We start from the raw sequence: 16,192 nt of genomic DNA, 5'->3' as shown, positions 1-16,192 counted from the left end.
AGCTGCCAAGTGGGCATGCGTGCGCCGGGGAATGAACTTCCGGTTTCTGGCGCGAAACCAGAAGACCAGATCTTCCGCCACTGCCGTACACGGAAAAAAACAGCTGATCATCGTGGGGCAAAACCCACTTAACCAATTTCTCACTTGGCAACATAATTTGGGGGCTCAATTTTGATCATAAGTTGAGGACTACTTGTATAGATTTGCTGGCTGCACTGAGATCTAACTGCAATTGGGACTTTCCGGAGTTTAAAACCCAACCAACCCGGATCCAAACCATCATCCCTGGCCTGAAACCAAATTACGGAATAGTAATGAAACACGGGAACATCCGATTCTTATAAAAACGCCTGCAAATATGCAAACATAACCCATTTTTTTTTCCCCCTATGAGCAGAGATACAGTTGCAGCTTAAAATACACAGAACTGCAAATTGCAAAAACAAGAATAAAAGGCAAATGTTTTGGTGGGTTGAATATTGAAACATTTAATTGCAAAAGGGAAGTCAAACGTTGGTTGGTCGGTTGGTTTTTTTTAAAATGTTGATTTCCCTCTGCAAATTAAATGTTTCAATATTCAGCCCACCCGAAACCTTTTGGAAACATTTGTCTCCGGAAAAGGAATTTAATTTGACTTTAAATGACTTTTGCAGGCTTCCCATTTTGAGACTGGCTTTGTTTTCAAAACATTTCCCTGTGTGGGTGAAAGTCAGCTAAGGAAGAGATTCGGTCTTAACATTGATCGGAAGGCACTCCCGTTCCCTCCCGCTAAAATCTCCGTTAAAATTAAAAGTTTCCATCCCATTGGAAATTCCACACGGCTACCAAACCAGCTTGCAGGAGGATAGAAAGGAAATCTTTATGTTTTTCAATACAACCGGAACAATCTGGAACTGAACACACGCGTGTGCTGAAAACCAGAGGAGCAGCTGCTCTTTTGGGTTCCTGCGTGCACACATGCGCCAGCCAGCTGGTCTTTATACGCACGGGAGCACCGTAAACTGGAAGAGCAGATGCCCGGCGCACATGTGCACGCCGGCCAGCTGATCTTCCGATTTCTGGCGCTCCCAAACACGCGAAGATCAGCTGACCTGCGGACATGCGTGCACCAGAACCCGGAAGAGAAGAGCAGGTGGCGACAGCGTGTGCCCAGAGAGAGGGCTCTGCGTGTCACCTCTGACATGCGTGCCCGAGGTTCGCCGTCACGGGAGTAGGGGATACGGGCGCTCATCCACGCGGAATTTTCCCTCCTCTGACTCACCGCGACACCTCGTCCCAGGTCTTTTTCAACCGGTGAACTGCGTTGCACTGGAGGGCAGAAAGGATGGCTCGGAGGGAGGAGAAGTTCTTCAGGATGCGGCATTCCTGCAGAAGAGGGGGGAGGGGGGAAAAAAGATGGGTGTCAATTAGCTGGGTGTTGGATCGCTCTGTTACGCTGTTATCCAAAGCTTTTCGAAGTCCTTGTATTGCAAGTAAAACTCTTGTCTGTATCACTAATCTAGCTATGCTGTGTTATCATCTCTCTGCATCTGTTTTCCCTGTCTATAATCTTGATCTAGCTATTTACCTGTCTTTCTTTCCTTCGTTCCTCGTCTCTCTATCATCTGTTGATATCTATATAATCTTTCCCTATATATCTAATCCAGCTTCTCTATCTATAATCTTCCTTTTTTCTTCCCTTCCTTGCTTCCTTCCTTCCTTTCCTTCCCTGTTATTTTTCTTCCTTTCTTCTGTCATCTGTCTGCATCTGTCTTCTCTGTAATCTTTCTCTCTCTCCATCCCTCCCTCCTTCCCTTCCTTCCCTATCATCTTTTTCTTCCTTCCTGCTATCATCTGCCTACATCTGCCTTCTCTATCATCTTTCTCCTTCTTTCCTTTCCCTTCCTTCCTTCCTTCCTTCCTTTTCTCCTCTATTATCTTTTTCTTCTTTCCTTCTATCAACTGCCTATATTTGCCTTCTCTATCATCTTTCTCCTTCTTTCCTTTCCCTTCCTTCCTTCCTTTTCTCCCATTATCTCTTTCTTCTTTCCTTCTATCAACTGCCTATATCTGCCTTCTCTATAGTCTTTCTCCTTCCTTCCTTTCCTTCCTTTTTTTTTAAATTTGATTTATATGCCGCCCTTCTCCAGAGACTCAGGGCGGCTTACAATGCATTATTTCTCTCTCCCTCCATCTTTCTCTCTCCCTTCATCCCTCCCTCCTTCCTTTTCTTCCCTATTATCTTTTTCTTCCTTCCTGCTATCATCTGCCTATATCTGTCTTCTCTATCATCTTTCTCCTTCCTTCCTTTCTTCCTTCCTTCCTTCTTCCCCTTCCTAACTCCCTCCCTTCCTTCTCTATCATCTTTTTCTTCGTTCCTGCTATAATCTGTCTATATCTGCCTTCTCTATAATCTTTCTCCTTCTTTCCTTCCTTCCTTCCTTCCTTCCTTCCTTCCTTCCTTCCTTCCTTCCTTCCTTCCTTCCCCCTTGTCTGTCCCATCCATCCACCCATTTCTTTCATCCAGCTTCCTATCACTTCTATCCATCGATCGTCTACCTCCCTCTATCTATCTGGACTTTTGACTTTCAGTTCTGACCTCTGCACAGCTCTGGTTTATTTTTTTAATGGGAAGAGAGAGAGAGAGAGAGAGAGAGAGAGAGAGAGACCCAGGGTTTTTCCAGAATGAAGTCCAGAGAGAGAGAGAGAGACAGACAGACAGACAGACAGACAGACACCCAGGGTTTTTCCAGAATGAAGGAGAGAGAGAGAGAGAGAGAGAGAGAGAGAGAGAGAGAGAGAGAGAGAGAAGCCAGTCGGATCCTTGACGTACCCGGGCGACTTCGATCCATCGCTCCACCACTTTGGCTCTCTGCTGGGGCTTCAGCATCCTGTCCCCGAGGCAGGTGGCGATGACGCAATTCGTGACGCTGTTGAACTGGGAGACGGTGGCCCGGATGCTGGGGGCCAAATGTTCCTTCCCCTTCTTGTCCCGCTGAGACCAGATGCAACCGAGGCAGTGATAAGGCACCACTTTCTTAAAGAGCTCCTGCGTGGGGAAAGGCGAGGGGGTCAAGTCAGTTCAGAGGAAAGAGGCAGGAAAGCAGAAGATCACCAAGGACAGCAGGCCTGGCCTGACTTACAGCATCCATCAGGGTGAACTGCTCAGCCGCCATCTCCGGAGAAAAGGACAAGAACTCCGACTTGCCTTCGCTCAGGCCATTCTCATCCTCCAACCTCAGAGGGCAACTGGGATGATCTACAGCAAGGAAAGGGCAACAGGCAACAGCCGTTCACACAGACTTCTTATTCGGGTTCTTCAATGAATTCGTTTCCTACCGTGTTTCCCCGAAAAGAAGACCTCCCTGAATAATAAGCCCCCTGAAAATAAACCCTCCCACCAAAATAAGCCCTCCCGAAAATAAGCCCTCCCTGAAAATATTTAACCGCATGCATAGCTAGTCCCCGCCATTTCCTCTGGTTAGGGTTAGGGTGACAGAGCTGGAAATCAGGTAAGACGCCCCAAAATAGTAAGACCTCCCTGAAAATAAGGCCAAGCGCTTATTTCAGGGTTCAAAAAAAGATAAGACAGGGTCTTATTTTCGGGGAAACACGGTAGGTTCAGGCGCAGGAAACGCAGTGGTGGGTTTCAAATTTTTTTAGTACCAGTTCTGCGGGCGTGGCTTGGTGGGCGTGGCAAGGGAAGGATACTGTAAAATCCCCATTCCCTCCCCACTCCAGGGGAAGGGTGCTGTAAAATCTCCATTCCCTCCAGATCAGCTGGGACTCGGGAGGCAGAGAATAGATGGGAGGCAGGGCCAGTCAGAATTTTTACTACCGGTTCTCCGAACTACCAAAATTTCCGCTACTGGTTCTCCAGAACTGGTCCGAACCTGCTGAAACCCACCTCTGAGGAAACGGCAAGGCCAAGAGGTTGGGTTCGTACGAGCCGTAGGAGAACCAACTCAGGTTTTGGAAAGTTGTTATATATGCCGCGCTCACCTTCCGTTTCGGCCTCGGCCCGCTCTTGTTGCTGGAACTGAGTGAAGAGGATTCGCGCTCGCCTCTCCAAATCCGAGCCGGGGATATTAAGCCGGACGTAAATGATCAGCTGCTTAAGGCAGGTGTAATCCGGCGGCTTACGGAAGTCTTCTGAGTATTGATCAAGCCAGGCTCCCAGGATGGATGAAATGGTGCTGGGGGATTAAGAGGAAGAAAGAGGCTAAAGGTTTTGGAGACGCTTATTTATTAAACAGAGGATATTTTCGTTGCTCAGGGTTCAAATGTGGGGTCTTTGACGCTCTCTGAGCTTGGTGGTTTTCTTGCAGACGTTTCATGACCCAACTAGGTAACATTATCAGTGCTAGAAGGATGTGTGGAGAGGAGGAGGAGGAAAAAAGGAGGAGGAAGAAAGAAGAGGAAGAGGAGAAGAAGAAGAAGAAGAGGAAGGGGAAGAGGAAGAGGAAGGAGGAGGAGGAGGAGGAGGAGGAGAAGGAGGAGGAGGAGGAAGACAAGAAGAAGAAGAAGAAGAAGAAGAAGAAGAAGAAGAAGAAGAAGAAGAAGAAGAAGAAGAAGAAGAAGAAGAAGAAGAAGAAGAAGAAGAAGAAGAAGAAGAGCAGGAGGAGGAGGAGGAGAAGAAGAAGGAGAAGGAGAAGGAGAAGAAGAAGAAGAAGAAGAAGAAGAAGAAGAAGAAGAAGAAGAAGAAGAAGAAGAAGAAGAAGAAGAAGAAGAAGAAGAAAAGTCAATGAGGAAGCCAGATTCACTTAACAACTGTGTTACTAATTTAAGAACTGTGGCGAGAAAAGTCGTAAAATGGGGCAAAACTCCCTTAACAAATTTCTCACTTAGCAACAAAAATGTGGGGCTCAATTGCAGTCACAAGTTGAGGAGTACCTGTACTTTTAAAACTATGATTTCCCCAGGCTTGGGAGGGGTGATGATGGTAGTACGGTTTTCCCTGGGGAAAACGTCTTGAAGACTAGAAACTTGAAAGAGAGGCAAATACGAAACTGGCACTTACTTTTTCAACTCCAGCTTCTCATCCACGGCGTGTCTGGGGTGATCTCCATTGGCTTGGTGGTTGAACTTCCCATAGCTAAATAGAAAAAGGAGAAAAGGATGTTTATACAAAACTTTATTTATTTATTTATTTTTAACAGCTATTTGTTAGGTAAGTGAAGCTTCCTGGCGTGATAGATAGATAGATAGATAGATAGGTAGGTAGGTAGGTAGGTAGGTAGGTAGGTAGGTAGGTAGATAGATAGATAGATAGATAGATAGATAGATAGATAGATAGATAGATACAACAGTGGCCAAAATTGTGGAAACCTTTTGGGAAAAGTGTATTTTTGAGGTTTGATGGCTAATAATACCACTTCTATTTTGGAGTTTCAAGATAATCCTATTCCACTGCTGGAATGGCTTGGGAATAGCCCAGACCTTCACCCAATGGAAAAATTATGGAGCCGACTAAAGAAACTTGCTAGTCAGAAGCGACCCAGCAATAAAACCCAGTTAACAGAAGCCATCGTTCAATCTTGGTTTCACATCATAACAGCTGCAGAACTCAAAGACTTGGTTCCCTCCATGGGAAGACGTTGTAAGGCCGTCATTCATGCTAGAGGTTACCCAACGAAGGATTAACTGGCGTGGTGATCATTTTTATATATCTCGATTTTTCTACGTGTTTCCCCTTTCTTCTTTATACTGTCACTGCTATTCTAATAGCAAATCCTTCATAAAAGTTATTGCATTACATTCCTGATTAAATGATGTTTCCATTGATATATGGGTTTTATGGGACTGCTCCCCCCAAAAAGTGGTGTTATTAACTAGTTTTAGAAAATACACTTTTCCCAAAATGTTTCCACAATTTTGGCTACTACTGTATATAAGCAAACATTTGAGGGGGGGGGGGGGCTGGAGCTAACGCAGTAACCTGTCAGACAAGTTTGAGGATAAACTGCTTTAGAGGAATGGAATCAGCTGCCTTGCAAAAGAGGAAGCGTTTTATTCTACTGAACAAATCCAACATATTTCTGAAGTGTACGTACGTTTCATGAAAGGATGGATGGGCAGATTGGTAAAGGCTGAGGGAGAGGAGGAGAAGAAGGGAAGGAAGGAGAGGGGGGGGGAAGGAAGGCAAGAGAGAGAGAGAAAGAAGGGAGGAAGGATGATAAGAAGGAAGGAAGAAAATAAGAAAGAGGGAAAGCAGAAAGGAAGGGAGGGAGGGAGGGAGGGGAGTGGGGAGAAAGGAAGGAAGAAGAAAGGAAGCAAGGAAGGATGGCAAGAAGGAAGGAAGAAACTAAGAAAGAGGGAAAGAAGAAAGGGAGGGAGTGGGGAGAAAGGAAGGAAGAAGAAAAGAAGCAAGGAAGGATGGCAAGAAGGAAGGAAGAAACTAGGAAAGAGGGAAAGAAGAAAGGAGGGGGGAAGGAAGGAAGCAAGGAAGGATGGTAAGAAGAAAGGAAGAAAATAAGAAAGAGGGAAAGATGAAAGGAAGGGAGGGAGGGAGAGGGAAGAGGAAGGAAGGAAGGAAGAAGCAAGCAAGCAAGCAAGCAAGCAAGAAAGGTAAGAAGGAAGGAAGAAAATAAGAAAGAGGGAAAGCAGAAAGGAAGAGAGGGAGGGAGGGGAAGGAAGGAAGGAAGCAAGGAAGGATGGTAAGAAGGAAGGAAGAAAATAAGAAAGCGGGAAAGGAAGAAAGGAAGGAAGGAAGAAAGAGAGAGAGGGAAAGAAAGAAAGAAAGAAAGAAAGAAAGAAAGAAAGAAAGAAAGAAAGCTTCAAGGGTTCCTTCCTTCCTTCCCTCTTTCTCATTCACCTTTGGAATCCATCCTTCCTCCCTCTTGGAATTAATCCATCCTCTCTCTTGGAAGGAAGATGAGAGAAGGAAGGAAACAGACGAGAAAAGGAAGGCAAGAAGGCCTACTCTCTACCCGTTTCCCAAACTCAAATCCTTCCAAGATCCGACAATCCAGCCCACCTCATCAGGTGCTGAAGGCAAACCGCCTTTCCCCAGGTCAAGGAAACCCCCAAAAACGCCAACCCTTTTAGGTAGGCCACGTGTGCAGCCCACAAGAGAGGGGGGGACCCATCTGGCTATCGCTCAGGCCTTGAAAGCAGGGTCTGCCTCCCCTCAGGAGGGAGAAAGGATTACCGGTTGAGCAGAAGATCTAGGACCTGCTTCGTGGTCGCAAACGCCCGGTAGGTACAGAGGAAAATCGTCACGTAGGTGGAATCGTTGCCTTTGAACGCCGAGACGAGATATTCCACCAACTTCTCCAGGGTGCCGGCTTTGATCGTCCGCACTTTGCACGTCTCGTACAGGTTCAAGGCCGACTCGTTCTCAAACTGCAAAGGGAGAGAAATCATGAGGAGGGGAGTCCCAAGGGCTGCCTTGAAGCCGAGGACGCACAGTCAATGAGGGGGAAGCTGGATTCGTTTAACGACCGCACCGTTCGCTCAACGGCGGCAGCGATTTTCTTAACAAACCGTGGGGCCGGTAAAATTCGGAGCAATTCACTTAGCAACCACCTGGCTTAGGTCTGGAAATTCGGGTTCTAGTCCCAGCAACGGTCGTTAAGCCGAGGATTAACTGCAAGGCAGCCCTTTGGTCTACTCCGCAGGGCACGGAGCGTGTTTCCACCGCTCGAGAACCGTGCCAGAATTAAAACAAACGTCTTCGTTCTGGATCTGCGGCCAACCGTTTTATTTTCTCAGCTGTGCTGGCGTAGTTTGAAAAGGAAAATAAAACAAATACACAATCTGTTTGGTCACCTCGGGATCAGCCCTTAGAATATTCAAAATATTTTCCGCTGCTTCGCAGACGCCACACCTCAATTCCCTAACAGAGGAGGGGCTGAATGCTCAACTCAGCTGCTCAGATGTTCTCCTTCTCCGGGGCCCCGTACAGAGTTGGAAGGGACCTTGGAGGTCTTCTAGTCCAACCCCTCAGCTCAGACAGGAAACTCTAAAACTTCGTTGGATGGAGTTTTCGGCAAGGCAGCAAGCCCAACGGATCGGCAGTTAAAATAAGCCACCTTCTAGTCCTCAAGGCTTGACAGCATCCTTCCCCGTTGACTTTGCTCGTCAGAAAGTCCCCGAAAAACGGGATCGCACAACTGTCATAAATACGACTCAGTTGCCAAGCGTCTGAATTTGGATCCTGGGGATGCTGGTGAAAAAGGCCGCAAGTCACTTTTTTCAGGGACGTTGTAACTTTGAACGGTCCCTAAATGAATGTCGTAAGACGAGGACTGCCTGTATTGGCATTAGTGCATGGAGTTCTTGTTTAGCGACCATGAAAGGGGACCAGCAACTTGGTCATTAAGTGAAGCGATCGCTAAGCGAAACCACGACGGCGCTTATATAATTTTTTTCCTTTGCTTTAGGGACCTGCGAAGAAAATCTATATAAAATGTTTTTACAGGTGGCATACGCCGCCAGAAAGATTAGCAAAGACATTTAAGGATAAATCAGCCAAATGTTGGAAAATGTTTGCATTTGCCGGGAACCTACTCTCCTGTGTGGCGATCATGTTTAGAAACAAAAAATTATCGGTCTAGAAACGGTTGGAAGAAATATTACGTAAATCTATAGAATTAAAACCAGAGGTTTTTTTTTTTATTGGGCATTCTCCCAGAGAGATATAGTAAAGAAGATGTGTATCTAATTATACATATAGCACACGGTCGCTAAATGAGGCCGTCACGAAACGAGGACTACCTCGCGCGATTATTATTGCCTTAAAAGCTTCACTTCCATCCGAGGGGAACAATCTCAGCCCTTGTGGAAATACATAGAATAACCAAACAGCAGGATATAATTGCATTTTGTGTCCGGGGGGGGAGGAAAGCTCCACCCACCCACTCGTGCTTACCACAGCCCTGCAAGGTAGGCCAGTGTTCTCAAACACACACACACACACCCTCAAAAGGATAAATAAGGAACTTACGCCCAGCCATCGCTGGGCCTTTGTTGGCTGTGTGATGGAGCTGAACTTTCCGGAGGGAAATACTGTAAATCACGCTATCTTCAAATTCTTCTCCAATCTCCTGAGTTGAGCTCTGGAACGAGAAATGACAGGGGGGGGGGAAAGAAAGGAATTCAAAACGACAGGTAAGTCCTCGACGTACGACGACCACAACAGGAGGCCGACATTTCTGTAGCTTAAGCGAGACGGGTGTGAAGTGAGCTTGGCCCCCAGTTTTAACGACCTTTCTTGCCACACAAGTTGTTAAGCGAATCGGTGCAGTAATCTGGTTGTTAAGTGAATCTGGCTTCCCCCATGTGACCATGGGTCACTGCAACTGTCATAAACATGTTGCCAAGTATCCCAATTTAGATCATGCTGCAAAGGTTGTAATTTGAAAAATAACTTCTTCTTCCCTCCCTCCCTCCCTCCCTCCCTTCCTTTTTCCCTTTCTCCTCTTCCTTCCCTTCCCTAGCTTTCCTTTTCTTTCTTCCTCCTTTCCTTTCCTTTCCCTTTCCTTTCCTTTCCTTTCCTTTCCTTTCCTTTCCTTCTTTCCTTTCCTTTCCTTTCCTCCTCTTTCCTTTCCTTTCCTCCTGTTTCCTTTCTTTTCCTTTCCTCCTTTCCTCCTTTCCTTTCTTTTTTCCTTTCCTTTCTTTTTTTCCTTTCCTTTCTTTTCCTTTCTTTTCCTTTCCTTTCCTTTCCTTTCCTTTCCTCCTCTTTTCCTTTCTTTTCCTTTCCTTTTCTTCTCTTTCCTTTCCTTTCCTCCTCTTCCCTTCCCTTCCCTTCCCCTTTTTCTTTTCAATATGGAATTTGGGGCAGGGAAAACTCCCTATTTTGCTTTATGGCCTGGAAACCTTTGAATAGGTTTTCGTGTTCCTGAGCTCAATCCGCCTGTGCTTTTCAGAGGCACAGAGTCCACAAGGAAACCATCCGCATTCTTCGCATCGCAATCGAAAGCCAAGATCTCATATTACTTTCCCTCCCACTGTCCCCGCTGCTTCTAGATAACGCTGGAAAGTACGGTACAAAAGGGCCATTCCAACCAACTGAAGGACGGGGTTGACATACTAATTCCTGCCTGAAAGCTGCTGAAATTCCTTCCTGATGATTAAAAGCCTGGTCCTGTGTGGCAGAACAAATCCTGTTTTCTAAACCGCTTGAATTAAATGTTCCTGCAGAGATTGCATCCCAACGCAGGCGGCCTCAAGAACAGAAAGAGATAACCCCAAGTCATAATAGTTGCAACTTCCTTCCTTCCTTCCTTCCCTCCTTCTATCCTCCCTCCCTCCTACCTTTCTTCCCTCTCCTTTCTTCCTTCTTCTCCTTCTCTCCTTCTTCCTCCTTCCCTCCTATCCTATCTCCCTTTCTTCCCTCTCTTCCTTCCTCTCCCTCTCCCACCCTCCGTCTCCTTCCTTCCTCTCCCTCCCTATCCTTCCTCTCCCTCTCTCCTTCCTTCCTTCCTCCTTCCTCTCCCTCCCATTCTATCCTCCCTCCTTCCTTCCTCTCCCCCTCCTTCCTTCCTTCCCTCCTTCTAGCCTTCCTTTCCCTCTCTCCTCCATTCCTTCCTCCTTCCCTCTTATCCTCTCTTCTTTCTTTCCTCTCTTCCTTCCTTCCTCCCTTCCTCCTTCCCTCTCCCACCCTCTCCTTCCTTCCTCTCCCTCTCTCCTTCCTTCCTCTCCCTACCCTATCCTCCCTCCCTCCTTCTTCTCCCTTTCCTTCCTTCCTTTCCCTCTCTCCTCCATTCCTTCCTCCTTCCTCTCCGTCCTTCTTCCTCCTTCCCTCTCCCTCCCTCCTTTCTTCCCTCTCTTCCCTCCTTCCTCTCCCTTTCCCCTTCCTTCTTTCCCTCCTTCCCTCTCTCCCTCCCTCCTTCCCTATCCATCCTTCCTTCCTTCCTCTCCCTTCTATCCTCCCTCTCTCCCACTCCTTCTATCCTCCCTTCCTTCCTCTCTCCCTTCCTTTCTTCCTTCTTTCCTTCCCTCCCTCCCTTCCTTTCTGAAGGCAAGACAAGGCAATTGTTGAGTTGTGCCCAATTGTACAACTTTGTTGTCACGTTTGCAGAGCTGAGCTGGGGTGACAGCTCATGCGCCCACAGAGAGGGCGCTACGTGCCACCTCTGGCACACGTGCCATAGGTTCGCCATCACAGGTATATAGTAATCTCCTGCTTGAGCAGGGGGCTGGACTAGAAGGCCTCCAAGATCCCTTCCAGCCTCAGGAGGAGGACTGTGAATTCTACGCCTCTCCTTTGTGGAGAAAAACCTCAGCCGCTCTCTCTAGGGCAGCCCTTTGCACAAAGAGAGAGATGGCTGTGTGAAATCTCTTTGAACCAAAACATCCCAGCACGATCAAACCCAGGGGTGAAATCCAGCAGGTTCCGACGAACTGGTAGCGGAAATTTTGAACCAGCAAATACCACCTCTGCTGGCCCCAAAGTGGGGGTGGGAGTGGAGATTTTGCAATATCCTTCCCCCAGGAATGGGGAGGGAATGGAGATTTTGCAGTATCCTTCCCCCAAGAGTGGGGAGGGAATGGGGGAATTTTGCAGTATCCTTCCCCTGCCACGTCCACCAAGCCAACGCCCACAGAACTGGTAGTCAAAACAATTTGGATTTCACCACTGATCAAACCCCAGGGAAACTTTCATGCATTCCCCCACGTAGACCACGACTCCAGCCAACTCAGGACTACCCAGGAATTACCCCCGTGTCGGTAAAATAAAGTCATCGTTTGGGTTTCTCGGCAGTCTACGTTCGTTCGACGGGTTTCCCTCCTGCCTCTGCTTCCATTTCTCCCCAATTTTTCACCCCGTTCCTGGAAACGGTTGCCTCCAAAGACGCCAATGTCTGCAGAAGTGTGGAAATATATATATATGAATATATATATTTAGCAGAAACAAAGTGCCAACTCCTGGAAAAAAAGAGCTGGGGACGTTTGCAGGCAGTGCAGCAGAGGAGAAAATGATGATGATTTGAAGAGGGCAGACGCAAAGCCTTATCGAGAAAGGATGAATCAAGAATAGGAAACCTGACGTAGCAAATTCAGTTCAGGGGCTCACGAGGCCTGCGACGAACTGGAAGGAGGAATGCCCCAGCTTGCTGAGGTGCGCGCCCTCAATTTCCTTCCCCTTTTTTTAAATTCAGAATAGCTGATTCAGTTTCACGGCGAAGGGTATCTGGGGAGAGAGTTCTCGGCGCGGGCATCTCGGGGGGAGGGGGTGAACTGAGAGTTTGGAGAAGCTGCCATAGATTCAGGGCACGTGATGGTGGGGGGCCTCGTGTTTTCGAATTGCTGGCCTGTGATCACGCTGGCGCCCGCTCATGCGGCTCCTTTTTTTGCTGAGTTGGTCCCTTCGCTGCGTTTCCCCGAAATGGGGGAGGACAAAAACTTGAGCCTGGGCACCTGGGATGGAGTGGGAGGAAAACAACCAGAGATGCATCATTGCAATGGGATCGTTGCCAAGATAGAATTTGGTGGCATTTGGTAGTCTTGTCTGGGCTTTGAAATCCATTTCTCCCCCCCTTTTTTTCCTGGTTCTGATTTTCTCTAAATTGAAGAAGCATTCCATTGTTTCAGCAACAATACAGGCAGTTCTCCACTTTACGGACCATTGCGTTTATTGGTTACACGGCGCTGAACAAAACGGGACTTACCAACCGATTCCTCAGAATGATCCCCTCCACCCACAATGCAGCATCCCAGGTGTCACCGGATCAAAATTTGGACGCTTGGCAACTGGCATATCTTTTACTTTTAACCGGCAAAAAGGTTGTAAAATCAGGCGTGGCTTACTTAACAAAACCAACTTGCTTAGCAGCACTAATCCTTGGTCCCAATGGTGGTCTTAAGTCGAGGACAACCTGCAGCCATTTTTGTTTTTTGCAGCAGAATTGAAAATAATGCACATTTCGGCGCGGAAAATTGCTGCTCGCTTTCCCTGCGCGGCTAGCTTTCTGCATGCAAGGAAGCTTCGGCCTGCTCTTTCCGCAGAGATTTTGCAAGCTTTCCGAGTGCCAATAACTGCACCTGCGATTTCCCCCCTCCAATCACAGGCCGTCCTCGACTTAAGACCACAATGGAGCCCCCAAATTTATGCTGCTAAGTGACGGCGTTTGTTCCGTTTTGCCCCGTTTGACATTTCTTGTTAAGTGAATCTCTCTTGCCGTTGATAACGTTAGCCGCCCGGTTGTTAGGCGAATCCGGCTTCCCCACTGCCTGTCAGAAGGTCGCAACCGTCATAAGTGGGAGTCAGTGGCCAAGCGTCCCAATTTGGATCAGCTGACGGTGCTGCGACAGTGACAGTATGAAGACCAATCCTAAATCACTCGTTTTCAGTGCCGTTGCAACTTCGGAACGGTCACTAAAGGAGCTGGGGTAAGTCTAGGACAGAGGTCGGCAACCTTACACTCAAAAGAGCCACAAAGGTCCTAACCGGAAGCCCCCGTTCAATTCTGGAGCCGACCAGAAGTCCGATTTCCCCCACCATAGAGTCTCCTCCTAGCGCGGCGTCCTTCTTCCTCTACCTGTCCTAACCGAAAGTCCTATCAATCGTGGAGCCGACCAGCAACAGGGAGCCACAGCAGAGGGATGAAAGAGCCACATGCGGCTCCAGAGCCCCGGATTGCCGACCCCTGATCTAGGACTAACTGTCAATCTTTCCCCGGCGCTTTGAGATAGGATCTGCAGATAAGTCTTGCAGCACAGAAGTCATCAATATATATATAAAAATACTTTTTCTTAAGTGCCTCTTTGGGCCTGGAGAGCCATCCCGTCTATTATAATGTGCTTTTGATGACTTAAGGGCCGCGATGACACTCGCCTTAATGGATTGAGGTACCCGCGACTCTGCCCAGAAGTTACTTAAAACCAGCCGGCCTCTAAATCTATCTTGCTTTAATCTAAATTTTGGCAGGATCGTTGGGATGCCGAGATCTGCAGCCAAAAAAAATCTCTTGATGGATGTGCTGGATCGCGAGAGGCGGACGGGCCTCGTTTTGCCGCATAAGGCCAGAGGCTTTCTCGCCCAGCTGCCAAGTTGTCTGAAATGACTTCGGGCATGGTTTGTGTGTTTTCTGCTTAGCCTACCTGGCAGGGTCGTTGTTAGCGTGGAATGAGCAGGGAGAATGTCCTGTAATGGCCGTATTTGGAGACGGGGCTGCGGCACGGATGGACTGATCGGATTGGATTTTTTTTACCCTGCCTTTATTTTTATTTTTTTTTTATAAATAACTCAAGACTGGGAACGTACTTAACCCTCCTTGTTCCTGCTACAACAACAACAACCCTGTAAGGTGGGGTGTGCTGAGAGAGACTGATTGGTGCAAACTCATCCAGTGTTGGGGTCGTGAAATGAATCAGGCCAGCCGGGAAGGTTTCAAACAGTTCCGATCGTGTGACACCCCCACCCCCCCCGGGACATTGCATTGCAACGGTCGTAAGTATAAGTCACTTTTTTCCCCCGATGCCGTTCGAACTTTGGAACGGGTGTAAGTTGGTTTTCGAACTCGGAGCTTGCAATAAGATTGCAAAACTCTTCGCGCGCACAGAGAAAAGACCAACGAAACCCGTCTTTGGGATTTTAGAAGAGAAAATGAGAGAGAGAAGGGACGGGCGGATGGGTAGATTTGCCTAAAGAGAAGTCTTAAAATGAATCACAACTTCCTATTATTCAACCACCTTCCGTTCCTGTTATATAATTGTATTCTTTGTTTGGTGTTGCTCCGGTATTTTTAGGCTTCCTTCACAACGCTCTGGGCACACAAACTCATCGCAAAGCGGAAACGTTTGCAAAGGGGTTGATTTTTTTAAGCTTCTGTAAGCTGTTCATTTTCCCCGTTCGGGTCGGCAATTTCAAACGTTAAGATCTTCAGCCTTGAGGGCTAGAAGCTTGGTTTTTTTTAAAAAAAAAACACCACAAAAAATGAAACACCCAACAGTAGGATCGTATCCGTGTCTTTCTCAAAACAAGGGCTTGGAAGTCAGAAACGATCACATTCCACATGCAGTTTTACACCTGCCTCGTGATTCCCTGATAATAATAATAATAATAATAATAATAATAATAATAATAATAATAATAGCAGGAGGAGGAGGAGGAGGAGGAGGAGGAGGAGGAGGAGGAGGAGGAGAAGGAGGAGGAGGAGGAGGAGGAGAAGAAGAAGAAGAAGAAGAAGAAGAAGAAGAAGAAGAAGAAGAAGAAGAAGAAGAAGAAGAAGAAGAAGAAGAAGAAGAAGAAGAAGAGCAGGAGGAGGAGGAGGAGGAGAAGGAGGAGGAGGGAGGAGGAGGAGGAGGAGGAGGAGGAGGAGGAGGAGGAGGAGGAGGAGGAGAAGAAGAAGAAGAAGAAGAAGAAGAAGAAGAAGAAGAAGAAGAAGAAGAAGAAGAAGAAGAAGAAGAAGAAGAAGAGCAGGAGGAGGAGGAGGAGGAGGAGGAGGAGGAGGAGGAGGAGGAGGAGGAGGAGGAGGAGGAGGAGGAGGAGGAGGAGGAGGAGGAGGAGGAGGAGGAGGAGGAGTTGTTTATTATTACGCTTGGGAAGTGTTCGACTAGTGATTTGGGATTCGAAATCCAGCATGGTCATCTCGTTTGCTGTGTATACTGTCGTCATAATAATAATAATAATAATAATAATAATAATAATAATAATAACCACCTTATATTTTAAATTATTATTATTAATATGGTTAGTCACATAGTTAGGGAGATGTTTTGGCTGGGTTTAGCATTTTTTATCTCCCTGCTCAGTCCTTCCCAAGGACCTGGCATAGATAGATGCTGTTTAATAAAAATGTCAAAGACATTTTTATTGTTTATTATTATTATTATTATTACTCAGTGGCCTTTCAGATTCATTTCAATTCTTTGCGTTTGCTTCAGGGAAAAAAGACTGAAAGAAGAAGGCGAGTTTCCTGCCTGGAAACAAAATAAAAACAAAAAACAACTATATTTCTCCAGCTGTTCCATGCAAATGACCAATGCAAATTCTTTTACTTTAGCAACTCGGGTTTTTTTTTTAAAAAAAAAAGAGCTAGCAATCCCGGATGAACATAAGAAAGTGTTAAGTTTGGCAAAAGAAAAGCGCATTGAATTTATCCGTCCAACCTATTTTGGTTTCTTCTCACAAAGAAAGGAAAACTTTCAGCGAACATCTGCAGCTCTGCTACGTCAGCTTAAAAAATCCATGAGTCAACAAAGCAGAATGGAAAAAAAAAAATTAACTCCCCCGCTGTGTCCAATTCACAGAATCTAGTTTTGTTCT

At 46.8% G+C, this 16,192-nt stretch overlaps 1 protein-coding gene across 1 annotated transcript in view; it reads right to left on the bottom strand.

The window, feature by feature from the left end:
• The window catches only part of RALGDS (ral guanine nucleotide dissociation stimulator), a 53,444-nt gene that overhangs the window by 11,414 nt on the left and 25,838 nt on the right, over positions 1 to 16,192 (bottom strand). The window contains 8 exon segments of the mRNA XM_070955836.1: positions 1,262 to 1,365; positions 2,813 to 3,028; positions 3,123 to 3,238; positions 3,982 to 4,175; positions 5,000 to 5,074; positions 7,130 to 7,323; positions 8,927 to 8,941; positions 8,943 to 9,038. Of these exon segments, the coding sequence (XP_070811937.1) occupies positions 1,262 to 1,365; positions 2,813 to 3,028; positions 3,123 to 3,238; positions 3,982 to 4,175; positions 5,000 to 5,074; positions 7,130 to 7,323; positions 8,927 to 8,941; positions 8,943 to 9,038 (1,010 nt within the window).

Source organism: Pituophis catenifer, unplaced genomic scaffold, assembly GCF_029215685.1.
Source record: "Pituophis catenifer annectens isolate HBS135680 unplaced genomic scaffold, rPitCat1.0.hap2 SCAF_17, whole genome shotgun sequence".
In the NCBI taxonomy this organism is placed as follows: Eukaryota; Metazoa; Chordata; class Lepidosauria; order Squamata; family Colubridae; genus Pituophis; species Pituophis catenifer.
The sequence above is the reverse complement of the archived record's forward strand: the minus strand, read 5'-3'. Positions and strand labels throughout refer to the sequence as shown.